General features: G+C 50.9%; 11 protein-coding genes across 11 annotated transcripts; 5 read left to right on the top strand and 6 right to left on the bottom strand.

Moving 5' to 3' along the window:
* Window positions 1-53: 53 nt before the first annotated feature.
* LAESUDRAFT_727741 (V-snare-domain-containing protein) lies at window positions 54-1,302 on the bottom strand. The gene is made up of 5 exons (XM_040909282.1): window positions 1,065-1,302; window positions 861-963; window positions 735-801; window positions 298-668; window positions 54-234 (listed from the first exon to the last, which is right to left on the bottom strand). Exons 1-5 carry the CDS (start codon window positions 1,159-1,161, stop codon window positions 153-155), a joined length of 720 nt encoding a protein of 239 aa, XP_040762317.1. The 5' UTR covers window positions 1,162-1,302; the 3' UTR covers window positions 54-152.
* A 214-nt stretch (window positions 1,303-1,516) lies between these two features.
* LAESUDRAFT_657570 (uncharacterized protein) lies at window positions 1,517-2,794 on the top strand (the record flags this gene model as incomplete). The annotated part of the gene is made up of 4 exons (XM_040904696.1): window positions 1,517-1,603; window positions 1,670-1,983; window positions 2,045-2,146; window positions 2,248-2,794. 4 exons carry the CDS (start codon window positions 1,517-1,519, stop codon window positions 2,792-2,794), a joined length of 1,050 nt encoding a protein of 349 aa, XP_040762316.1.
* Window positions 2,622-3,925, bottom strand: LAESUDRAFT_727736 (uncharacterized protein). The gene is made up of 4 exons (XM_040909281.1): window positions 3,762-3,925; window positions 3,596-3,701; window positions 3,465-3,537; window positions 2,622-3,404 (listed from the first exon to the last, which is right to left on the bottom strand). Exons 1-4 carry the CDS (start codon window positions 3,869-3,871, stop codon window positions 2,941-2,943), a joined length of 753 nt encoding a protein of 250 aa, XP_040762315.1. The 5' UTR covers window positions 3,872-3,925; the 3' UTR covers window positions 2,622-2,940.
* Window positions 3,926-4,200: 275 nt separating this feature from the next.
* On the top strand, window positions 4,201-4,546 carry LAESUDRAFT_286972 (uncharacterized protein). Its single transcript, XM_040901843.1, has one exon. The coding sequence runs from the start codon at window positions 4,283-4,285 to the stop codon at window positions 4,499-4,501; it is 219 nt and encodes a 72-aa protein (XP_040762314.1). The 5' UTR covers window positions 4,201-4,282; the 3' UTR covers window positions 4,502-4,546.
* A 1,044-nt stretch (window positions 4,547-5,590) lies between these two features.
* LAESUDRAFT_657510 (OPT oligopeptide transporter) lies at window positions 5,591-8,663 on the top strand (the record flags this gene model as incomplete). The annotated part of the gene is made up of 17 exons (XM_040904692.1): window positions 5,591-5,648; window positions 5,698-5,867; window positions 5,921-6,082; window positions 6,139-6,193; window positions 6,255-6,286; window positions 6,344-6,401; window positions 6,455-6,699; window positions 6,759-6,791; window positions 6,847-6,925; window positions 6,975-7,029; window positions 7,086-7,396; window positions 7,450-7,536; window positions 7,588-7,651; window positions 7,704-7,977; window positions 8,032-8,120; window positions 8,180-8,412; window positions 8,467-8,663. Coding segments are annotated over 17 exons (2,202 nt in total), but the record flags the coding sequence as incomplete, so codon positions are not given.
* A 503-nt stretch (window positions 8,664-9,166) lies between these two features.
* Window positions 9,167-10,549, top strand: LAESUDRAFT_286505 (uncharacterized protein). Its single transcript, XM_040901841.1, has 2 exons — window positions 9,167-9,403; window positions 9,456-10,549. Exon 2 carries the CDS (start codon window positions 9,612-9,614, stop codon window positions 10,362-10,364), a length of 753 nt encoding a protein of 250 aa, XP_040762312.1. The 5' UTR covers window positions 9,167-9,403; window positions 9,456-9,611; the 3' UTR covers window positions 10,365-10,549.
* Window positions 10,550-11,824: 1,275 nt separating this feature from the next.
* On the top strand, window positions 11,825-14,011 carry LAESUDRAFT_727733 (uncharacterized protein). Its single transcript, XM_040909280.1, has 2 exons — window positions 11,825-12,443; window positions 12,651-14,011. Exons 1-2 carry the CDS (start codon window positions 11,994-11,996, stop codon window positions 13,647-13,649), a joined length of 1,449 nt encoding a protein of 482 aa, XP_040762311.1. The 5' UTR covers window positions 11,825-11,993; the 3' UTR covers window positions 13,650-14,011.
* A 243-nt stretch (window positions 14,012-14,254) lies between these two features.
* Window positions 14,255-15,163, bottom strand: LAESUDRAFT_657584 (uncharacterized protein; the record flags this gene model as incomplete). The annotated part of the gene is made up of 4 exons (XM_040904698.1): window positions 14,255-14,508; window positions 14,566-14,684; window positions 14,748-14,815; window positions 14,867-15,163. The coding sequence occupies 4 exons, from the start codon at window positions 15,161-15,163 to the stop codon at window positions 14,255-14,257; spliced, it is 738 nt and encodes a 245-aa protein (XP_040762310.1).
* A 1,408-nt stretch (window positions 15,164-16,571) lies between these two features.
* LAESUDRAFT_727730 (uncharacterized protein) lies at window positions 16,572-16,785 on the bottom strand (the record flags this gene model as incomplete). Its single annotated transcript, XM_040909279.1, has 1 exon — window positions 16,572-16,785. A coding segment is annotated over one exon (214 nt), but the record flags the coding sequence as incomplete, so codon positions are not given.
* On the bottom strand, window positions 16,712-17,431 carry LAESUDRAFT_727729 (uncharacterized protein). Its single transcript, XM_040909278.1, has one exon. The coding sequence runs from the start codon at window positions 17,381-17,383 to the stop codon at window positions 17,054-17,056; it is 330 nt and encodes a 109-aa protein (XP_040762308.1). The 5' UTR covers window positions 17,384-17,431; the 3' UTR covers window positions 16,712-17,053.
* A 3,756-nt stretch (window positions 17,432-21,187) lies between these two features.
* On the bottom strand, window positions 21,188-22,018 carry LAESUDRAFT_760875 (uncharacterized protein; the record flags this gene model as incomplete). Its single annotated transcript, XM_040912822.1, has 5 exons — window positions 21,188-21,363; window positions 21,425-21,540; window positions 21,600-21,667; window positions 21,723-21,904; window positions 21,958-22,018. The coding sequence occupies 5 exons, from the start codon at window positions 22,016-22,018 to the stop codon at window positions 21,188-21,190; spliced, it is 603 nt and encodes a 200-aa protein (XP_040762307.1).
* Between the last annotated feature and the right edge of the window lie 2,164 nt (window positions 22,019-24,182).

Raw genomic sequence — 24,182 nt, 5'->3', positions numbered from 1 at the left:
TACGTCCGGGCTCGCGTGCATTTGCTGCCGACCGGGCAAAGGCGGCGGGTACACAAAAGCTTACGATAGGCAGAAAGCAAGCGACAACATATGTATTACGACAGTACTAGAGATACACATGAAAAGAGTCCGGAAAGTCCAGCGTCAGAACGTTACCCAAGGTATTTCCAGATGAAAAAGAAACAGACGAAGGTGAAGATCGCGCCAACGATGAAAATATACATATCTTGTGTACTAAGCAATGCATAGAATCGTCAGAGATCAGCCGAGAATTGGATGATCGATACGACTACGCACCTTCTCCTCTCAATCCATCCGATAACATCCTTGCTTAGTCCAAGGGTATTCGCGGCATCCAACAGACGTTTCTGCGTCCCTTTCAAAACCGAACGTTGGTCCACAAGGTCGTCCAGCACCGCACGACCTTGCGCAATGAACTCGTCTAGCCGATTTTCAGTATTGTGGATGAAGCTGTGTTCGCGTAGTGCGTGATCTTCTCGAAGGCCAGACATCGGCATCGGTGTGGGACCACTGAACGGCGACTCGGACACCTCGGAGGATGAAGCTGACTGTCCGGCCATAAACCGTCTTCTCGCGTCTCCCGGTGACAGCGGTGTTGTTGAGGATGACGATGCTGATAACAATTCGGCACGCGTCGCTGCTTCACTCTGGCAGGGAACAACATGCATGGCTCAGGAGCTGTGAGCGTTACCAGTAGATGAAACAAAACTGACCTCGCCCTTTATCCGTTCGAATTGACCTTTTAATTCCGCATAATCTGCTCGAAACTTCTGTACTCGCCTTAGTGAGTGCAGGGTCAATCAATCCATATTCGCTGCATGCAGGAGGTAGACACGCACATCATTGCCTTCTCCTGCTTAGCCTTGATAATCTCCCTCTTCGCCATCGAGTCATAATCGTCCACCGTCCGGTGCATCGCCGCCAACGACGCGGATATCTGCCCTGTCAAACATCAGGACAAGTCGTCACATCTCCGGATCCTTCCGCCAGAGTGCTCGCACGACGCGCCGGTGTGTGCGAAGTGCAGCATCGCATGCACGGACCTATGAGAGCCGCAGATTTCTCGCCGTTGCGCAGGCGTTCCAGGTCTGCCTGGATGGAATTCGTTTGGCGCACTCCGAGGGTATAAAGTGAGTTCATCTTGACAACGGGGACGTTAAGCCACACAAGGCGCAAGCTTTTGTGAAGGGATTAGTCCTTGGAATTGTCTCCACGATTAGAGCTACGTGTAAGCAAGACAAGCTACTAGACACGTTTGCTTGGTGATAGTCGCAGACAGCGCTGCACGCAGCTGGACACGATGTCGGCACTAAACGCCACAAGCCCGTGACATAGTCGCGACTGTCACGCCAACTCTGTCACGGTCAGTGTCTTTGTCTCGCCTTCCAGTTGACCGCAGACTTATCATTTTGTCCTTCACGCATATATGCTGTTAGATCAACGTCAGCAATAGCCATCTGAACCCCCTTGTCACTGGGAAATCCTTTAGGAAGCCATGGAAGAAGAGCCAGAGTTTCCCTCAGCATGCGGTCCCATACGGCTTCCGCCATCAACGATCCGTGTTACCGATGCAGATGAGGAGGTACGCAGCATCAGTGCGAACAGCGGTGACGTTCAAATATACAGCCAATTCCTTGCATGCCATCAGATTTTTCTGCTATATACCAGCTTGGCTGCTCAGGACCCTACGGACAGTTCGACTGGGTTCCGCGGACTAGGATACGTCGACTCGCACAAGGACACTCTCACAATTGAGTTCACCATCCAGACTCCAGACGCCTCTTCTGCTATCGTTGAAAACGATCGCGCAATCCCGCAGAGGCGCTTAGGCAGGGCCGCCACGAAGAAGCAGAAGGTGGCATTGGCTGGGCAGGAACAGGTCCTATCAGTCGAGCTGTACCAGGACAAGACCGCATTGCGGAGTCGCAAGGGCGATACGGGGAGTGTCCTTTGGCGTGCAAGGTGAGTTATCAATCACTTTGCTGTAATCAGGCACGCGCGAAGCGTATGAATGGCTGTCTAGCGTTGATCTCGCACACTACGTCCTACAGCAATACTATGCCCGAGCGCCGGACGCGCTCATCAGTCCAGCCGCGCTGCAGGGTGCGCATGTGCTCGAGCTAGGGTGAGCGCGGCTCCCTTCCAGGTCGCGTGCGTCAGTCGACTCACGTCAAGCCCGCCCTCGCCGGCTCTGCGCCCATGATTGATTCGCAACGCCGCATGCAGAACCGGAACGGGCCTTCTCGCCATCGTGCTATCGCGCATCGTCGCGCGATACACCGCAACGGACATTGAGGCTCTCGTCCCACTCATCCGGAAAAATCTCACGCTGAACCGACCGAAGTTACCCCCTTCCCCGTCTCCAAAACATCGGCGCGTGCATTCACGTGGAGATACCGCTCATAGTGATCTCTTGGCGAATGTCATCGTCGAGGCTCTGGACTGGGAGATGCTGCACCGTGCGTCCGCTCACGCACGTCGGTCCCTCTACAAGTTTCCGCCGATAGACATTTTGCTCGTTGTGGATTGCATCTACCATCCATCATTACTCCCTGCGCTGCTGTCGACGATTGACCATTTGACAACGCCGGAGCTGACAGCGGTCCTGGTGGTGACTGAATTACGAGCAGAAGATGTTGTCAGAGAGTTTTTGGAGCGATGGCTTGCTCTATCGCCGGAGGGCGCATGGAAGGTTTTCAGGGTCGACGGCATTTTAGACAGACCATATGTAATTTGGATTGGATGGAAGAGGCTGTCTGTTGGTCAAGAATAGCATCTGTTACTCATGGATACGGTGATACGTACTACGGGGATCGCGCCAATGTCTGCGTGTGAAAGAAAACCATCTATCAACCGAAGCGAGTAGAAAGAACAGCTGCCGTAAAGAGCATAGTGCGGGTAGCATGCAGCATTTTGCCGTCACCGCTTCCTGCGGCCCCCGCCGCTTTTGCGCGACGTTTTACCTCCCGCTCGCTCAGCCTTCTCCACCTTCCGTCTATTCTGTTTTATTCTGTCTGATTTTCGCGCCGCATTTGTCAGGTATTTAATGTCTTTTGCTTTGGTTGCTGTCTTGGTTGCCATCTTCGTTCGGCCTACAGCAGCTTTATTTTTCTGTTTGGATGTCGCGCTGCTTGTATTCTGCCGGCCACCGCTGTTTGTGTGTGATGGGCGCCCCGGATGGTCTTGAGCATTCGCCTCGGCTCGCTTATCTGGACCACTCGATCCATGAATGAGAGCGTCGGGATCAAAATCCTCGACGACAGTCACGGTCGCTACTTCCTCTTCGTACTCGTATTCTTCCTTTTGCTGTCTCTCTTCACCCTTGTCGGCGGATGTGCCCGCCGACAGACCGGACCATTGGTCACCCGATGCGCTCTGCTCTTCTGTCAATCATCGCGTGGTCATATGTAGCACAAGGACAGATCACACCGGTCGACACTTACCGGTTGCACCGCCATATGCCTTCTCCACTTCCGCCGCGTTCTGAGCAGCACGTTCGGCAAGCATTCTACGTTTCTAGCGTGTTGCGCCACATGAACGCTCGGTCACGCAAGTTGATACCTTATGAGCATACCTCTCTCCTCGCTTCCAGGTGCTCTTGTTTCTCCCTTTCAATAGCTTTCTGTTTGGCAGCCTCCTTCTTTTGCACCTTGCGCTTGTGGAACCCAGTCAAGAATTCCCTGAGACGGGCAGGCATGCATTAAGACTCCATCCTTGATAATTAATTAATTTGAGCCAACCTGCGGGCATCGTCGTCGAATAAGACCTCCTTGATCTGCGCCTTCTTTGCACGCTTTTTGGCGGCGATGATTTTGTGGGAGTTCGTGAGGAAGGCGAGGTTTGAAGACATGCTGAGCAAGGGCAGATGAGCGATTGTGGCTGAGCGCCGCGCAGGCGTTGAACCGAGGAGGCGAAATCTGCCAAAATAGGCAGCTTCGCTGTAGATCAAACTCATCACACCACATGCCACGTCTCATTCATAAATGATGGCTTGGGATGAAAACATAAAGTTCAGTCAAAACGACGGACGACTCTCCTTTCCAGCAAGATGTCGGGAGAAGCTGCTCTTCTAATTCTGCATCGTTGCCGCGAATGGTGACGCCTTACGCGATAATGCGGTACGTTTGTGGAAGTATTCTGCGGATGCTGCGCCGCTGACCACATGGCTCCGTTACTCAAGATAGCTCAGGATCTGTTCCAGATCCCACGAACCCGGGCTGTCAATTAATATTTCAGCAAATGCACCCCGGGTGACCTAACCATGTCTGCTCAGGTGCTCATTGTGGGGACGTTGTTTCCGCGATCTGAATGCACGGTTCTGCCGCCGGTACGCACAGACTGCCGAGCAGATGGCCCGCGGACACCGAATGATCCCGCCATAGCCTCGTTGCACGCGCTGTCGATGTCTACTCGGCTTCATTATTTTAGGATGAAGCTTAAAGACCCTGGGCCTCTCTTCCCCGCTACGTCGGACTCTTGATGCATGATGCGCTGGGCGGACCGACCTGACGTCTCGTGAGATTCGCTCGCGAACAGATTTCCAAATGACTTGGTACTACATGAAACGGTGTCAAGAGGCATACACACGGAGGATGATCGCCGACTTCTGGGGCAGATTCACTTGCAGCATTGTGCTACCACAACGCAGAATCCTCAGAACCGCGTGCACATGGTTGTGCAGCACGACGTTATCCGAAGCCGCACTTGGAAGTATCCTACCGCTCATGGCGTCTGCATTATCATGGGCGACCCATCAGATTTCAAAGCTCAGCATCATGCTATCAGGCAGTGACCATCTGTTCTAGCAGATGCGGGACTCAAGATACTGTCATGAAACTGGGCGCAACTGCTCCGTCCCGACAGATCCATGTGAAGGCTTACCGAGTGCGTATCCCAGTTTAGCACTATCGTCCCAATATGCTGATAGCTTTTCTGTAGCACGGCGGCTTCGTCCACTTCGGTGATTATGAATGCCGAGAAAATCCACGCCACTGAGACCAAATGCGAGACAGCAATTGCCGTGAAGAGTTCATGGTGCTGATGGCTGTCCAACAGTCAATGCCAGTCGGGGTTCTGGAGTTCCCTAGAAGACAACCTACTTCCCTTAATCATTAGTGTGGCGGTCCATTTGCTGATGGAGCGAAGACTCTGCAGAGTGTCTACGGATCATCCACGAGTGTCGAGCTTGGCGCAGTCAGGCTCCTCGCGCTCCCCCGTCAGATTGCATCTAGGTCCTGCTACACATGCCACCAATACCTGGCATACATGTCTCACCGTGATAAGGCACACGGGCCCGCGCTTCTCCATGAGTGAAATCCACCGCTTATCGCACGGGAAGCTTGCTCCCGAGGCGCATAAGAAGCGTGTGCTTGGGAAGCTGAGCTATCCTCCGCTCCGTCTTCCTTCGTTCCATCATGGCCAGCATACATGATGACCAGGGGAGCGCGAGTTCGATCTCTGGCAAGGAGAAGGTCGACATCGAGAAGGATGGTAGGTGTCTTTCAACTCTCTGCCCAGCGCACAACGCGCTCACGTGTACATTGTCGTAGTGGTACGTCCCGTCGTGCCCGTCGTCGACTTCGACGATCCCAATCTCGACAGGGATGCGCTCGAAGGGCTCGACTTCGGTAAGTGGTTGTCGACATGCTCAGCCGTTTGCTCTGACATGGAAATCAGAGGAGGACTCCCCATATCCTGAGGTCCGATCTGCGGTTGCCAACACCGACGACCCCACCATGCCTGCATCTACTATTCGCACATGGGTCTTGGGTGTCATTTGGGCCATGATCATCCCTGGCATGAACCAGTTCTTCTTCTTCCGCTACCCTTCGGTTACCGTTGGTAGTGTGAGTACCCGCATGGCTTCGCTTAGAGCCCTCGCTGAACCATGCCTTGCCAGTTCGTCGCTCTGCTGATCACATTTCCCATCGGCCGTGCTTGGGCAAAGTTCATGCCTCGTGTGAAGCTTTTTGGTGTTCCTCTTAATCCTGGTCCATTCAGCGTTAAAGAGCACGTCTTGATAACTATCATGGCGAGCGTCGGGGCTTCCTCGGCGTATGCGGTACGTCGGCGTCTCGTACCCAATGTTCCGTATTAGCTCACGAAGGTTCTTTGCAGACGGACATCATCGCCGTACAACGCGTTTACTACAGCCAGGACTACAACTTCGGATGTGAGCGAAACTGTTGTCGTCCGTTGCGGATTTAATTAATGTGCCGCTACTTGACTTGCAGATCAATGGATGGTTGTCATGAGCACGCAGCTGGTGAATCTGAGCTAGAACTTTTATAGCGAGCGATCGACTGATGGACTGTCAACGCAGATTGGGTTCTCTATCGGAGGCATCCTGCGCAGGTTCCTCGTACAGCCACCTTCGATGAGTAAGTAATTCACTCATTGAGGTTCACACCGCACTGATGTACCTGGTACGCAGTCTGGCCAGTTAACCTGGTTACTTGCGCGCTGTTCAACACGTTGCACCAGCAGCACTACGCTGGTATGGGTACCCGTGGAGGTATCAGCCGTGAACGTTTCTTCCTCTATGTATTCGTCGGCTCGTTCTGCTGGTACTGGTTCCCCGGCTACATCTTCCAAGCACTGTCCTACTTTAACTGGGTGTGCTGGATCGTTCCAAACAACGTTGTCGTGAACCAGCTTTTCGGATATACGAGTGGCCTGGTGCGTGAGCCCGGGAATGATTACGGCACAATGGTCACCCCACTAATTCTTGATACTAGGGGATGTCATTGATTACGTTCGACTGGTCTCAGGTATGATCAAGCAACAATTATGTTCGATAGTGTGAAGGCTGAACGCGTACATCAGATTGCCTACAATGGTTCTCCCTTACCAACGCCTTGGTGGGCAGAGGCCAATATTGCTGTCGGCTTCGTTTTCTTCTTTTGTGAGTTCATTCTTCAGATCTGAAGAAATGGTGCTGAAGAATTATCCAGGGATCCTCGCGCCTATTCTTTACTACACGGACACGTGGTACAGCGCTTGGTTGCCGTAAGTTTCAGGATTTGATTTTCTTCAAAGAGAGATACTGAAAGGTGCTGCAATAGAATGTCATCAAGAGGATCCTTTGATCGTTTCGGCAATGCCTACAACATCAGCGCTATCATCAACGTTGATGCTTCGCTCAACGTTGAGAAGTATGAGGCGTACAGCCCGTTGTTCCTCTCGATCACGTTCGCCATGTCCTACGGTCTGTCATTTGCGTCCATCACCTCCATCTTTACGCACACCTTCCTGTACTTCCGCAAGATGATCTGGGTGCAGTCACGCCGATCCATGCACGAGCAGCCTGACATCCATGCCCGCCTGATGTCGAGGTATCGGCAAGTACCGGAGTGGTGGTATGCTGTCATCCTTGGTGCGTAATACTCTACTATTACAAGCGCGGATGGCTGTCTGATAATTGCGCAGTCACCATGTTCGTATTCGGTATCATCTCCATTGAAGTCTGGCATACCGAATTCCCTGTCTGGGCGTTCGTTTTAAGTCTGATCATATGTGAGGGTCCTCTCCTTTGATAGTCAAACTCAAGCTGACACCACTACGCAGCCTTCGTGTACTGTGTCCCAGTCGGCATGATCCAGGCAATCACCAACCAGCAGCTCGGGCTCAAGTAAGTCTGCCTGACGCGAATGCGGGTCATCGAGCTGACGAACGCGATACAGTGTCATCACTGAGCTGATCATCGGCTACGCGCTGCCTGGCAGGCCGATTGCCATGATGATGTTCAAGACGTGGGGATACATTACGATGGCACAGGCGCTGCAGTTCACGTCAGATTTCAAACTGGGACACTACATGAAGATCGACCCTCGTCAGATGTTCTGGAGCCAGGTCGTCGCAACTGTCATTGCGGGCACCGTCCAACTCGGAGTGCAGGCGTGGATGTTCACCAACATCCCTGACATGTGCTCATCCACCCAGCAGAATGGTTTCATTGTCAGTCCTGGTTGCTGCAACTGCTGTAATTCATTTGGTTGATATGTCCTGCAGTGTCCGTCAACGGAGGTGTTCGGTACAGCATCTTTCATCTGGGGAGTTATCGGCCCAGCACGTCAGTTCTCGAAAGGACAGCTCTACTAGTGAGCCGATATCTTCAGTCATACTTTCCCTTGTTCTGACTGTTCGATAACTTAATCAGCGGCCTTGTGTGGTTCTTCCTGGTTGGCATGCTTTGCCCGCTAGGCGGCTGGCTCATTTCCCTGAGGTATCCCAACTCGTGGGTCAAATACGTCAACTTCCCCGTCATCTTCAGCGGGACTGGTAACATTCCGCCAGCTACCGCTGTCAACTACGTCCCATGGGCTATCGTTGGGTTCATCTTCAACTACATCATTCGTAGACGTCACTTCTCCTGGTGGACGAAGTACAACTGTGAGCACGATGCGCATGAAGTCATGCAATGAAATGTTGACGTTCTGTCGTCAGATGTGCTGTCCGCGGGTTTGGACTCCGGGCTTGCCGTGTCGATCATCGTGATCTTCTTCTGCGTGCAATACCCGCGCGCAGGGAAGATTGGCGCAGACACACTGCAGAAGTGGTGGGGAAATACTGTGTTCCTGGACAATGCGGATGGTCGATCTGCTAGCTACAAGGTTGTCGAGTCTGGCGGATACTTCGGGTGAGTAATCAGAGACAACGAGTCACACATGCGATTTGCTGACGTTATTCCTCAACAGTCCGTCCCACTGGTAGTTTATGACGATGCCATAGTAGGCGTTTTTCCTCTGGTTCATATTGTATTCTAGTAGTGTGTAGTTTTACGATGATGAACGTACGATCTTGACGACGTTGTATTTGTCCATTGTTGACGTAGTGGGAATTTCCGTGGCTGCCTACGGTGGAGCGGCATATTCTCGGGCGATCATTTCCGAGCCTGTCTCTTACACCAAAAGTATCTAGAATGTAAGGCACCACATAGCTTACTGATCTTTCCATACACAAAGGAGCCATTCTGCAGTCTGCCTACGGAAGACAAAGAGCGGTTGTACTACATGAGAGTTTGTGACTACGAATTGCATACTAGTATGTCCGACTTTTCAATGATCCTGTTCTCTCCTTTTCATTTCTCTGCCTCCTAGATGCTTGCAATTCGCTAGTTTCAACCATGCGCATGGAGATTTGACTTAATGCTCATACAATCCATGAAATCAATTTGTCCACAAGTCATATTATGATAGAGCAGTAGCTTCGAAGATTGCATTGGTTGATGTGCGCTGGCTTGAACTGGGGCCACAAGATGTGGCTTCAGCAGGAAGCACTGACCCTCCTCACTATTAGCCAACTCTCTTAACAGCAAGCCGAGCACTGATTAGTTCATTATTGAGCGCTGGGTATCCTGCAGCTGAGCGACCTATCATTATGTGTTCGACTAAACTGGCAGTCATCTGGCACACCACGCTGACACTAAGCCGCAGGTTTGCATATGATGAGTCTGCCACCCCCCATCAGAGAATCAAACCTACTGCACTGTCTCTGCACTGGAGGCAGGGTGCACAGACGGGGTTTCTCTGTCATATATCATTGACACTGCGGTGGGGGAAGAGCGTGTCCGCCTCCCTTGCCTCTCATTCATGCTGCGTCATTCTTGCAACGGAGACACCTTCATCTTCGATCTCGGGATACGGAGAGACTGGGAGGAGGCTCTTCCGCCCGTCCTCACAGATAAGGTCAGGAGAAGCGCGAAGGTCGTGGTTCCGCAGAATGTGACACAGTCGCTGCAGAAGGGCAGATACGATCGCTCACAGGTCAAGCATATCTGCCTCTCGCACATCCACCTCGATCACCTATGCAATCCCGCATCCTTCGCGAACGCGACTTTCATCGTCGGAGAGAACACGCGCGACCTACTCACTCCAGGCCATCCGGCCGACCCAGAGGCGGAGTTCCGCAGTGACCTCCTCCCTACCGCGCGTACTCGATATATATCTCCCACTACGGAGGATATGAGACCGATTGGCCCGTTCTCGCGCACGCTTGACGTTTACGGTGACGGCAGCTTGTACATCGTCGACACGCCTGGCCAACTACCCGGCCATTCAAGTTTGGGCGTGCTTGCGCGGACGTCCGCGGACGGCGGATGGATCTTCCTCGCGGGGGACGCTGCAGGCGACTGGCGGCTGCTGGTGGGAGAAACTGGAATTGCGGACCACGAGCATTTAGGCTGTGTACATACAGACAAGAACATCGCTGCGGCCACTATCGAGCAGGTCAAGGTGTTGATGAAGATGCCGAGGGTGAGGGTGCTGATTGTGCACGATGTTCCGTGGTACGAGGATAACAAAGACGGACCGGCATTCCTGCCTGGCTCAATTGAATCGTTGTGACAGTTGGCGATCAGTCAATCATGTCACCGACCTTGTAATCCTCGTCCACTTTTTTGACACAAGGTCTTGCTCAATAACCAAGAATTATGTATTTCACCACAGCAGTATTGCACTTGTATGACGCTGTCGTGTAATCACGATTCTCTTTGTCATTTGTATTCAAGTGGCAACGCCCGAGAAGACCGCATCAGCAGATACTATCACATGCATGCTAGCTGTTTTGATTGGAAATGAAAAGAACCACGCATGTGAAAAGTATGTTACTCGCCTTAGTTGATATGTAAAATTCGCACCCAACATGCCATCGTCAATTATAGAACGATCTTCAAGAGCTTCTTCGTATCACGTTTGTAAGAAAGGCGTATTATGCTTAGTAGAATGACGATGGACGCGATTCAGGATTCAAATGTGGGCTCCTTACAATCATACACACGCAGATGTCGGGCCTGCGTTGCGATATGGAAAACCAGAGCAAAATCCAACAGTTGCACGTAGGTAGACCGGCAAATGCCGTTGCGGCACAGATAGCTAGAGCTATCCTAAATCAGGCAGGTATCAGCAACTGAACGGACTTAGTGGTTGAGATACTACCGCGACTGGTGGCTACCAGGCACGCTGTGAAAGCCCGCTGATATATAACTACTCTTGCATGGGGGTGTGTCACTTGGAGCTCTGGGGGATGAACATTGAACCTTGAAACACCATATTGTTTGAGAAACAGGCCATGATGTTGACTGTCGTTCAATCCTTGTCCTACAAATGCTAACGACAGAAAGACGAATGTGAGGAAAACCCTTTTTTAAACAGAATGAGATCATGCTCACTATATTTGATCTAGGCTGGCGAAGCGATCTTGAGATCCACGAAATAGCTCCAATTACATTGATCCGCGTGAATTTGTAGATGAATGCCACCAGAGATCAAAGTATGGACGAGATAGGTGACATAGTCTCCATCTTTTTCAATGAATCTAAAGTATTTCATTAAATCAAAAGTCCCTGAAATATGTCCGAAGGACTTAAGTCACATCACATCAAGCGACACAGAGCTCGGTCAAAAAGTCTTTAGCACCACGCCAACGATTGATCTCCGGAAGCGACTCAGAAACCACTTACTTTGGTACATTCAATAGAACTGTAGCCATATGCATATGGTCATATGTCCTACCCGGGCGTTTCCAGCACATGCAAGCTCGGATCCGCACAAAGTACGCGGCATTATCAGTATTGGGAAACGAGCCTTTCAATGCGCACCATAATTGGAGAAACTTCTGCTGCTAAGTCGCTCCAGCCGAGGCACAATCATCCTTAGCTCGTCGCGGACGATGAGTCAGGGGCAGACTTTAGAACAACTGGAAGAAAGCAAAATATAAACGAGTGAGCGCTCGCAAGAGGAAAAGATCGATTAGATAAACCACGTCAAACGTTTGCGCTCAGGATCAACAGCGATGGAAAGCAACTCTTCCCCGGACAACTGCCATCTCGCTTCCAGGCGCGCACGCTCTCTCAGGCTCATATAGCCGCACGGCAGGCATTTTACCCACGTCGCCCTCCTCCTGGTCCACGTATTCACTCGCACTCGCAAGACAAGCCCCGTTGCAGTGATACACCGAGCTTCGACGTAGCGACGATGCCCGCTCGTGTCCTGTCCTCCGAACGGGCCCACTACAGGCCCACGCCCGCCATCTCACGACAACCTGGAGGAGAGATGCTCGCTGATCCCCAATGGCAGATTTTGTTCGACCCAGGCCACCTCGAGTTCACCGCCACTTCTCGCGAACACAGGATGTTTGCTTCACAAGGTCCCCAGTTCACATCAACGGACGCGGCAGAACGACCGACGCTTCCTCACGCTCCTTACGTCTCAGATCGTCAGGGTACGCTCAATTACCCCTCGTATGTGCAGAGGAATAGCCACCCACCCATGCCTCCGTGGCTGTACCCACCGGGTGCATATGGGGGGTACCAGACCGTGCGTGCCCCAGCGAGTGCGGTACCGCCACCGCCACCAATGGTGCACAAAGTGTGGATTCTGGACTGCAAGTCGTGTGGGATGTTCTTGACGAACAGAGGCATGAAAGTGAGTTATCGACTCTTTTGTGGCGCGCTTGTTTGGGTGCTTCGCAGACAGCTGGAATGCTAGGATCTGCAATGCAATCTTGGACCCTGTGGGTTCCCCGCATTTTGTCTAGATTGTGTGATCCGAGGAAGATTTGTATCGTTTATATATTTCCATTTCAGCTTACATGATCTACCTTCTCTTACGCGCGCTGATATATTACCGCAGGCGGTCCTTCTTCTTAGGCCGAACGTCCCGCTCTACTCGACAGATGCGCTACCGATCAACTGCTCTGCATATTCTCCCTACCCTGAGACCTCCTCAATCTGCGCCTCCTCACCACCAGAATTTTCCTCTGCGACACGAACGTGCGAATGCTTGACGCAGACGCTCTGCTGCCATGGCTGCGGAAGCGCAGTGGGGTACACGATCGTGAGCCCGTGCCGGCGGTGTACATCGTCGATCTCGGCGAGCCAGCGTGCGACAAATGGGCATCGGTTCGTGTTCTACGCGAAGGAGGTCGATGCGGAGGAGCGGCGGTACGTGCCCGGGGAGCATGGCGTGCTCTCTGAGCAGCCGCGGCCGCCACTGATGCCGCCTTTGCATGCGATGCGGACGATGAACAGGCTGCCGCTGCGGCCTTCGTTGACGAGAACATCGATTCCGGCGCCGCCACCTCTGTCGAGAGCGCAGGCGGTGCATCCTACTCTCTCGGCGTCCACTACGGCCGACTCTATGTCTGTACTCACCTCGAGCCATGATCTTCTACCCTCAAGGACATCGCTATCCCTGGAAGACCCCTCGACTGGGACCGAGCTGTCTAACGAGACTCGTCTCCCTGTATCGCCTGTCATTGCCTCCCGCAGCGGTGCGAGTCATCGATCGACGGCTCCCGTCGAAGGCTTTTCATCTTTCTCGATGGCACAGCTTCCCCCGACGCCTCCCAACTCCCGTTCAATCACTGCTGGCGCCAACTCTCCGAGCGTTGCCGATCTCGACTCCAGCCAGTCACACAGAATGGTGGTCCCTCCTCTCCCTCCGCCGCCCGCGCCGGAAAAGTTGAAGGCAGGCGATTTACTGTACTGGCACCATCTGGTGAGGAGCGGAGACATACCATCGGTGTCGGAGGACCCGCGTGCGAGGAAGGGGTACGGCGCGACACGAGAAAAGGACGCGCAACCGGGGACGGGCGTGAGCGTCAGGAGGAGAGTGCTCGCAGGACGATAACGATGGCGCGACCAACGGTGTTTGCGAATAGGACCTACATATCCACAGGCAGCGATCACAACGAAAATTCACGACCACACGACACGAAACAACGGCATCTCGCATACCTTGTTCTCTCTATTTATCGCCTCTTGATCTTGGACATGGACACGGACATGTACATAAGTCAACTACCTGACTCTGAGTCGCTCCACGTCCTATCTCCTTGGTGTATTTTTCCGAATACCCGCATCTGTATGTATATCTTCTGTCTGTACATATAGCTAGGCTTGCAATTCGGTTGTAGATCTCTTTTGGTCGTCTCCTATATATGTTTGATGTATATATATTGTCTGTGTTTTGTCAATCTCTGCATTTGTATCTAGGGTTTCTGCAATCAAGTTCGTTGAACAATCCGGGTTGTGGAAGGTCGCTGGTGAGTTCATCTTCATGTCCGGAAAGACTGGTAATCTGTCTCCGTTAAGGTTCGTACTTACACAACTCCCGATCTCAAGCGTCCAAATGACTGAGCGGCCGCTGGAGGGACGATGCACTGCCAATCAATCAAGCCAATCCAAGACGTGGAAGTTCGATGTTCTCCGTTCAACATTATCATCCGTTCGGCATTACTCGACATCCGGCACGCCATCCTGCCACTTCACGCCAGCCTGCTCCGCGACCTTCATTGCGATCTCTCTCACGGCCTTTGCCTCCTCTCTCGTTGCCCCGCCATGCTGCGCGTTCGCAAGGTGCCAGCCCACTTGCCGCGGCGCGTCAACCGCTATGAGCGCAGCGACTATCGCGTAGGTTGTCTCGACTTGTGTGAGAACATCCGTGCCGCCATAAGTGATGCCGTAGCCGACCGTATTGCACCACCATCCTATGTTGCAACATGAGCTTCAGTTCGTGTTTATGTGAGCAATAGAATTGTTTTCACCTAAATCAAGGTATGCGGAGTCAAGGAGGCTTTGGACGGGGTCTGCAGTCTCGCGGTACATGGATCGGAATAGTTTCTCTCCGTCCTTCGCATATTGCTCGACGGTTTGTGTCGAATTGCTAAGTATTCCAATCGCGGTTCAACGTGAACTAAAGATTCGAGCATGCGTGGACCAAACTTACCGTAGTACCTGTGTGCTGCGTAAATTCTCAGGAGTGACTTTTTGCAGCGCGATCAAGCTCTCGATGACCTGACGAACTGCTTAGCCTCTCGGAATCATGCCTGCTTCAGTGCCACATACCCTCGGGAACCCGCTAAGCAACCCAGACTGCAGGATCGCCTCCCGGACTTTACTCGTCAACCTCATCTGCTGCTCATGCGCACGTTCCGGTGGCTCCGCGGTTTGCACGAGCCTCAGCTCGTTCAGTGCAAACTCATATACAACGGGAACTGCCTCGGGCTTGCGGCTAGCGCTGAAGGCCACCGCCGCGACGAGGTACCACGGCTGAGCTATGACAGCATCGGGAGTCGTTAGGGTGGGTGAGGGGAAGATGGACTTGAGCTGGCGGAGGAATGTCTGGCTTGCGATTGTTGCCATTGAGGCGGGTCGAGATAAGGAACAACTTGCGAGAGCGGGGTTCTACCTCATCTAAATATCATTCGCTGTGTTCGAATACGCCAGAATTTGTCTGCATCGCTTCGAAGTTCTGAGTCATCCGCTCCAGGCAGGAGGCTTAAGGAAATTGTCCAAGGGATATGCTGGGCATACTACCACCTCGGATAGCGCTGAACTTTGTCCCGGACGTTCGAACGTTCGAATTGCCGAGGCTCGCGGCTCAACTGAGAGGGTGCTGGTAATTCGCCTTTCACTGACCCTTGCGTACGCTGGAGTAGTGTCTCTCTATCCGCCGGGACGATCGTTCGTTTGTACATGAGCAGCATATATAATTCAGGGACTTACGAAAATGTTGTCAATCCAGCAATATTACCACAGCGTGGATAGTTAGCGCAACGGGTCTCTTACCGAGGACCCTACAAAGGATCACTGAGGTCATGGTCTAAAGGTGGTTTTTGAAGGGTGGTCGCTGCGTAGACTGTCTATTGAAGGTGCTGGTCACCAAGTAGTGCAGTGGGAAGTCAAATCTTTTGTATCAGTAGTCGTCATCGTCATCATGTACCTATTGAATAACTTTGCCCGGTCACTCCCATCGTGAACCATTAGCTACACGGTAGCTTCGCTCACTCATGCGGTTGATAATACATAACACTGTGTGAGATCAAGAGTTGTATTACATGCAACTTTGAATGTATACGCTATCTCAGCTTTATTACGAGCAAAGCCGAATTTAGAACGTCGAGCGTTCACTCTTCCTCACGACTGTCAATTTGACAATGTAGGACTGTAATGCCGTGATAAAAGCGCTATGACTGTCATTCTACTACCCTATGTATACGTCTAAATCTGCACAATTCATACAGATGCGAGGTACCGGAAGAACCTCAAAATGTCCTAGAGTTTGAGCTGAGACGTCGTCGGCTTCATCTTCGTGTGAGTACCAGACGCAACAAGTCGATTGGTTGATACATTCCAAACCTGAAAACATAATGTAAGGCCAAGGGAGCCTCACTCACAATTGTGGTGATCGCTCACTTCCGTCTTTGCGGTAATGACACGGGAGCCCACAGAAGTCGTTTCATTGATTACACGCAGTTTGTCTCCGCTGCAGGGGTATTCCGTCAGATTGTGTTGGAATCTGGGCACGGAGCGCAGATGCGAGAGGCCCCGGTGCGACCTGCGCCACCGGCGTGGGAGAGTAGTAGCGCGCGTGTATATAATAGGGCGCGGCTACAATGGGACGGGCCATCGGTTTGGCCCCGTGGAGCCATCTTCTAGAGAGCGGGCGACTCCCGAATTCCTGGCCGTGCAGCGGGCTGGCGGGAAAGTCAACACAAACCGATAACCATTGACCAAGGGGCACTCACCGCAATCGATGTGAAACCATCAACTACGAGGCTCCTGCTGGGGGGACCAGGATGCTGGCTGGTGAGTGATCCAGTTGGCAGGTCAAGGGCTGGGAGCTGGGGCAGGTTGCCAAGGTGTGAAGGCTGCAGGGCAGCTGAGGGACAGGTGCAACCAGGCAGAGGTGGGATCAGGAGGTCGAGGGCAGGAGGGTGAGGGCCAGAGAGTTGATCACGGGGCGCCGCTGCGGTGATACAAGACACCAGGCACAGGAGGTGGGCACCGCATGAGGGTGGGCCTACCAGCAAGGTGATGGGCAGAGCAGGGCATCAGAGGGTGGGCTGAGCAGATGCTGAGCGAGACAGGTCAGCAGTCCGACGAAGCGGCACAGCCACAGCATGCAGAGCGCTGAAGAAAAGCCGAGCGAGGTGCTTGCATGGAGAGCGCATGGAACGGAGATCGAGACCCGAATCCAAGGAGCATTGGGACTGGCGTGCAGACTGAGTGAGTGACGAGCGCATGGACGTGCTATAGGAAGTCACTGAAAATGGGCACGTACGGGATGCACATGGTACGGAGACCGGAACCCAAGATCAGGGGGTGCTGGAACTGGCATATGGACCGAGGCAGGCAGGGAAGCACATGAAATGGAGACCGGCATCTCTGGAGACAGGGAGTGTGATACAGGTGTGTGGCCCACAATGGGATAGATGCAGCAGTGGCTAGGTCGAGGGGGCGTGTTGGAATCTGGGCATGGAGCGCAGATGCGAGAGGCCCCAGTGTGACCTGCACCACCGGCGTGGAAGAGTAGTAGTGCGTGTGTATATAATAGGGTGCAGCTACAATGGGACGGGCCATCGGTTTGGCCCTGTGGAGCCATCTTCTAGAGAGCAGGTGACTCCCAAATTCCTGGCCGTGCAGCGGGCTGGCCGGGAAAGTCAACAGATTGGTCATAGACAATGATAAGACATGACGCACGGAGAAGTTCCAGCATAGAACACGATGTTGATGGATTGGGAGACAGCCTCGAAGCTACCATCACTAATAGTGAGTCCTTTCGATACAATAGCACTCGACGAGCAACTATCAAAGTGCAACATTAAGCCTTCAGTTGTTAATCAAACAGGAGCTTAGTCCATGTACTGATCTATCAAGAACACGAGGCATGCACCCTGGATTAAATTGTATCCGCTGCACATGTCTATCGCCTTCTCAGCAATATTTGTCTCACAGCTATACAGGCCGCCCACCTTCTTTGACGACAAGCTTGAAAACTACCTGTGCTTGCAGTTTGCCATCCTCTGGCTGCTCAAATGTATATAATTCTGTCACGTCCATGTCATGGTGCATCATAGATCCTGCCAAAAGGCAAGGAAATGGCAGCAAGGTGCTAGCCGTGCTCAGTGACCTGCACAAATACCAAAATAAGGGTCTGCCACAAAGGGTCAGGCCAAAAAGGCATGCAGTGACATGCAGCCTGCAAAAAGGGGCTCAAAGGGCCCTTAGCCTTATATCACACAAAGAGGGGTGATGGCTTGTAAAGCTGCATGAAATAGATGAATGAAGCTAAGGATACCTAGCTTCCTCATGGGTGCTTATATGTATACATGCAGGTAGGGACCTCAGTCACTATACTAAGGTAAATACCCCTGACACCTACATGTGAACATGATACCATAACCGATTAGGTTCTGGTAGCTACTATGACAACTATCTACAAAGGCCATGGATACACTGAGGTAATCCTATCTAATCCAATGAGATAATTGCCTGAAGGTGGTGTCACTATTTGAGCAGCAAAGTGGTGCCACTATTGAGCGGCGACATGAGGCCACTATGGAGTAGCCAATAGGGTTGGTGTCACTTATCTGAGTGACGAATTGCGTGCTTGCTAGCTTGATGGTCCAAAGGGTTCCTTTCTGGCCAAGTGGCCTGGTGTCACGTGACCAACCCCTGATAACTTTTGAATAGGGCAAGTGGCCAGTGTCACGTGACTGGATGGTGAATCATGGACGCTTGGTGGTCATGTGGTAGACACAGTTGTATCCGCAATGTATGTGGCAGTATTGTGCTGTTTGTCCAAGTATCCACTTTTTAAGACTAATATGAAGGTTGGCGTCCGAATAACCACTTGTGGTTGCCAAATGATGACTTTAATGGTGCAAAAAGAAAGTTACCACCTAATACTACGACAGCTCAAGCACTTGATGACTGAATCTGAGTAATTGCCCTTGCAGCTGGCTGAAGCACCAACACGAATCAGTTCATCTCGCACTTGTGAAGAGACGTTGCTATGAGCATCGTGAAAGATTTGGGTCCAAGTTTGAATGTCTTTCAGGGAGGCCATCTGGACGTCAAGGATAAGACTGAGGAATGAGTGAAATGTGAAGAAGGCATTATATATGGATGCAGAGTGTAAGAGAGTGTGAAGAGAACCGTGAACAGGATGGCATACATACATGAGAAGACATGCGTGGTGTGCCCTTCAACTGCATCATAAGGCTCTAGAATGCAAGATGTCGACAGAGGCTTCTATGTTCGCTCCAAGATGGGAGTGTTGGGGAAATACTTACGATGAATTTGGACGAGAATACGTGCTGGCTGTGAATGGGCACAAATGCATGCCTCATGTGACAGTGTCACAGCACATCATGAATCCTGCCAAAAGGCAAGAAAATGGCTGCAAGGTGCTAGCCGTGCTCAGTGACCTGCACAAAAATCAAAATAAGGACCTGCCACAAGGGGGCTAGGTCAAAAAGGCATGCAGTGACATGCAGCCTATAAAAAGGGGCTCAAAGGGCCCTTAGCCTTATATCACACAAAGAGGAGGTGATGGCTTGTAAAGCCACATGAAATAGATGAATGAAGCTAAGGATACCCAGCTTCCTCATGGGTACTTATATACATGTAGGGCAGGGCCCCTGGCATTGTGCTACTGTGAGACCTCAGATATCTACATGTGAACATATAGCCAAAACCAGTAATGGTTTTGTATTCATTATGGCAACTATCTACAAAGGCCATGGATACGCCGAGGTAATCCTATCTAATCTAATAAGACAATTGCCTGTAAGTGAGCCCACTGTTGAGGGGCCAATGGGTGATAGCCAACAGAGCACATCACAATGGTTACAACATTAGATGAGAGGATCTGTCCAAACTCAGAACAATGAGTGGGACAATCAGTCTTCATCTGGATAAGGTTGTGAGAAGATTCAGCCTATCCTGTACCTGGCTATACTGTATGCTGGTTGGTAGGGGGATCCTCTGTGGTGCCTGCCTATTGGCTAGGTGGCAAAGTGGTGCCACTATTTTGAGTGGTGAATCAGGTACTTGCTAGCTTGATGGTCTAATGGGTTCCTTTCTGGGCAAGTGGCCAGTGTCACATGACTGGGTGGCTGAATCATGGGTGCTTGGTGGTCATGTGGTAGACACAGTCATATCTGCAATGTATGTGGCAGTATTGTGCTGTTTGTCCAAGTATCCACTTTGTGAGATCAATATGAAGGTTGGCGTCCAAATAATCACTCAAATGAGGACTTTTAATGGTGCAAAAAGAAAGGTGCCACCTAATACTGTGACAGACAGCATCCCCGAATAAAGCATGCCATGCTATTGATGAGGAACATAGACATGACAATTCAAAATTGATGTTCAGTCACATCAGTGATAGTATCCCCGGACAGGCGAGCCAGGGAAGAATACAGTTTAACCTCAACATCACACTACTAACTAGCATTCCCAGAAATAACATTCTGCTTGACCAATTTGAAGTCGAAGTGAGGAAGCGATGATTGCTAACACATATCTTGGACGACGGACTTCCCTGAAAGAAATGCTATCTATTGTCCCTTGGATTCAGGGATGGAACACGGGTGAGCATTGAGGATAAAGGAGGATGCGGAAAGATACAGATCTTCCTAATATGGCATTCCTTAATATATATGTGTACACATTAGAAAATATTATATAATCCCTCAGCCACATTGGTCCGAACTCTTCATTTGTGAGGGCCTCGATACCTCGGCTTGTCCCTGAGCCTCGGTCGTGAGGTTCAGCTTTCTCAACACTATCGATGCACATCATCGCTGGGCTGGTTCAAAATCGATGATCAGCCACATCAGTCCAGGTATGCCCAGACAGCGTCAGCCAGAGACTGATTTTAACGTCAACATCACACAAGTCACGAACCTAATGACAAGGCGATAGTTCCCTATGAGAGAATTGAGTTCCATAAGCTGGCCAACTTGATTGCATCCCTGGATGGTTTCATTTTCATGTGAATGTCAGAGGCCAGGCCCACAAGACAATGGTGTGCCTCACATGGATGTTCTGTCAACTGGGCAGAATGCTGATTGCGCCTCTCCGACTTGTGAGATAAGCTTGAATGCCTTTCGCACCTTGCGACACAAGGTTCTCTGCGTGCTCACATATTCATATTTTGAAATCAACCACACTCAAGCACTTGATCACTTGAGAATCCATTCTCTGGCATGCTGAAGGAGAACATGCACCAGGCAATCTTTCACTGGTGGAGAGGCATTGCTAGTGACATTAATGCATACAGTCATTAATCATTTTAGATCAATTAACCTCTGGCACCCCATCCTCCCACTGCACACCCGACCTCTCGGCAATCCTCACTGCAATTTCCCGAACTGCTCACACCTCCTCCAGCATTGCTCCCATGTTCCTCGCATTCGCCAGCTGCCAGCCAAGCTGTTGAGGAGCATCCATGGGCACAATCACTGCAGCGGTCACGAAGTTTGTCTCCATCAGTTTAAGAAGGTTTGTCCCAGTGTATGTGATCCCATAGCTGATTGAATGCACCCACCAACCTGCCATTAATTGCATATGAAGATGGACTGGCAAAGGTTGCAAATATTCACGTGGACTCACTGACATCTGCATAGATCTTTTCGAGCCTGTTCAAGGCATCTGCTCTTTCATGGTACATAAAGTGGACGTTGTTCTCTCCCATCTCATGATAATAGTTCAAGCTCTTGGTTGTGTCACTGTGGGTGTGCATACTTTTTGTCAGCTGTTGTTGTCACCTTTAGCATTGTAGGCTTACCGTTGGACATGTTTGCTGTGAAGAGACTCAGGGATGACCTTGGAAAGAACATAGTAGCTTTCAATGACCTGAAGATAATATACGTCAATGTGATTGGTCCTTGTGCTGTCACCTGCTGCATACCCTCGAGGCCCCACACAGCAGGGTAGATTGCAGCAACGCCTCCCTGAGCCTGTCCATAAGTCTTATACACTGCTCTAGTGCACCCTGTGGCAACTCCATGTCCTGCTCCTGCTTCAGCTCATTCAATGCATACTTGTAGATGAGTGGCACAGCCTCTGGCTGACCACTTATGCTGAAAGCCACTGTGGTGATAAGGTACCATGGGTTGTCAACCACATTATCGGGCTCGACACACCATGAGAGGGGTAGAGAGATTTGAGCTCGTATAGGGATGAGGTCGTTGCAAGATCTGCCATTAGGGAGGTGATACGTCGATAGATTCTGTCACAGATTTTTGCCACAAAGTCCGCACGTGACTTTTTTCATGCCACAGATCACGTGCTTCACCATTATCCCACACCACTCAGCCACAGACACAGCACGTAGAGATCAGGTGATAGTCCACATCACATGTTATGGTCCAGGCCCATGGATGATACGGCCAAACCTGTCTATTCCAGAATACAATAGAGGCACCCATTTGGGAACAAAGGGAACAAGAACTATTGTTCAGGATCATCTAGGCTATTGGCTCAAGGTATAGCCATTACCACGATAGGATGGATCATCTCACCATTGTCACAGGAGAACATCGATCTTCTCACCTATTGTTCTACTTATAGATGGATTCTCCCACTTATTGTTCCATATATAGTTTAGTCGCCTAGATATGTAGATAGCCAATCATCTATTCTGTAATAGTAGTACGATGAAGGTTATGTAATCAGGCTCCTGTACACGTATATAAGACCAGCATGTAGAGGACGAAACTTTAGATTGTTTCTCCTCATCTACCACTGTAGCACCCACTGAGCTTACCAGCTTCATCATATATCTTTCACACCTCCATATGCTTGCTTCACCAATAAGTGAGTGTTAGGCTCTCAAGCCACTTTAGGGATCAGGGGGATCAGGATGGCACGTTCCATGTGACTGTTCCTTTTTTAGTTTTTTTGATCTCTTGTCCAGTGGTGCTGTGACATTAGAAACAATCTGACAATTTTCTGCACCCCTGCTTAGTGTCTGACACAAGTGGCCACATATTTCAGCACAAGCAGTTTCAGCCATAGCGTGCAGCTTTTTTGACACACATTCCAATCCGATATCTACCCGGCGTGAGCCTCAGCAAGACTCTGAGCTGCCCAAGGCTTCAAAGTGCAAGGCCACACCCAGGATCAACCTCGATGCCCACTACAAGTGTCAGAAAACCAACAAGGAGCATGGAAGGCTCCTCACACTTGCATCACTAGGCACATCGTCCACAGACAGGCAGCACGCAGTAGCTAGGGTCATTGATACCACACATATTATAAAGTGCGGAATCATCTGCAAGCCTCGTGATCACACCCCACTGCTCAAATGCTACAAGCCCAGATGAGGATGCCTTACCACTGGTAGTCGCAAGCCAGCACCACCTGCAGAGCTTATTACATCTAACGCGTTCCCTCCCCCCATCATTGCTTTCATCCCAGTTCAGCCACTACTGAACTTTATAAAGATCAACACCATTGCCCATCCTATTTGCCCACTCCCATTCAGAGTCAAACCAATGATACACATCGAGATGCTCACCAAGCAGGTAGATGCTACCCACTTTAGGCTCCAGCCCATACTAGGAGCGTTCACATATCGCCTCAAGGACGAGCATCAGGGACCCATTTACAGCCTCGCCACAGAACTTGACAAGGTCTGTGTCACAGATTTTTGCCACAAAGTCCGCACATGACTTTTCTCACACCACAGATCATGTGCTTCACCAATATCTCATGCCACTCAGCCACAGACGTGACACGTAGAGATCAGGTGATAGTCCACATCACATGTTATGGTCCAGACCCACGGATGATACGGTCGGACCTGTCTATTCCAGGATACAATAGAGGCACCCATTTGGGAACAAAGGGAACAAGGATTATTGTTATGCATCGGCCTTCTGCTTCCTATTAGTTTAGCCAGAAGCCTAGATAGGTACGGTGTTCACACCGGAGAACAAAAGGGAAACCAAGATAGGCACGATGTGCACATGCATTACTGCAGCAACCATCGATCTTCCCACTTATTGTTCTACTTCCGGACATCCTATTGTTTCATGTATGGCCATTTGCTTATACCCGTAGATAGGTAGCTTAGGTAAGATAGCCCACTGTACATGTATATAAGATCAGCCATGTAGAGGATGAAACTTCAGATTGTTTCTCCTCGTCTACTACCTGTAGCACTCACTGAGCTTACAAGCTCCTTCATATATCTCTACCCCTTGCTTGCATCTGCCACATCGACTAGTAAGTCAACAGGCTCTTGCACCACATAGGGATCAGGGAGATACTTTGGGATCAGGGGGATCAGGGCGGCACGTTCCACGTGACTGTTCCTTTTAGTCTTTTTAATCTCTTGTCTGGTGTTACCGTGACATTAGAAACA

Source organism: Laetiporus sulphureus (genome assembly GCF_001632365.1).
Source record: "Laetiporus sulphureus 93-53 unplaced genomic scaffold LAESUscaffold_31, whole genome shotgun sequence".
In the NCBI taxonomy this organism is placed as follows: domain Eukaryota; kingdom Fungi; phylum Basidiomycota; class Agaricomycetes; order Polyporales; family Laetiporaceae; genus Laetiporus; species Laetiporus sulphureus.
The sequence above is the reverse complement of the archived record's forward strand: the minus strand, read 5'-3'. Positions and strand labels throughout refer to the sequence as shown.

Bases quoted from the DNA above. Each gene is read 5' to 3' on its own strand.
- LAESUDRAFT_727736 (XM_040909281.1), bottom strand. From the start codon at position 3,871: ATGTCTTCAAACCTCGCCTTCCTCACGAACTCCCACAAAATCATCGCC. The intron at 3,702-3,761 runs GTTGGCTCAAAT...TGCCCGTCTCAG, and splicing joins TTCGACGACGATGCCCGCAG to GGAATTCTTGACTGGGTTCC. The intron at 3,405-3,464 runs GTAAGTGTCGAC...GATGATTGACAG, and splicing joins GGCATATGGCGGTGCAACCG to AAGAGCAGAGCGCATCGGGT.
- LAESUDRAFT_286972 (XM_040901843.1), top strand. From the start codon at position 4,283: ATGTCTGCTCAGGTGCTCATTGTGGGGACGTTGTTTCCGCGATCTGAA.
- LAESUDRAFT_286505 (XM_040901841.1), top strand. From the start codon at position 9,612: ATGCTGCGTCATTCTTGCAACGGAGACACCTTCATCTTCGATCTCGGG.
- LAESUDRAFT_727741 (XM_040909282.1), bottom strand. From the start codon at position 1,161: ATGAACTCACTTTATACCCTCGGAGTGCGCCAAACGAATTCCATCCAG. The intron at 964-1,064 runs GTCCGTGCATGC...GATGTTTGACAG, and splicing joins GAAATCTGCGGCTCTCATAG to GGCAGATATCCGCGTCGTTG. The intron at 235-297 runs GTGCGTAGTCGT...TGCATTGCTTAG, and splicing joins GGATGGATTGAGAGGAGAAG to TACACAAGATATGTATATTT.
- LAESUDRAFT_727733 (XM_040909280.1), top strand. From the start codon at position 11,994: ATGCCCGCTCGTGTCCTGTCCTCCGAACGGGCCCACTACAGGCCCACG. The intron at 12,444-12,650 runs GTGAGTTATCGA...ATATTACCGCAG, and splicing joins TGACGAACAGAGGCATGAAA to GCGGTCCTTCTTCTTAGGCC.
- LAESUDRAFT_727729 (XM_040909278.1), bottom strand. From the start codon at position 17,383: ATGGCCCGTCCCATTGTAGCTGCACCCTATTATATACACACGCACTAC.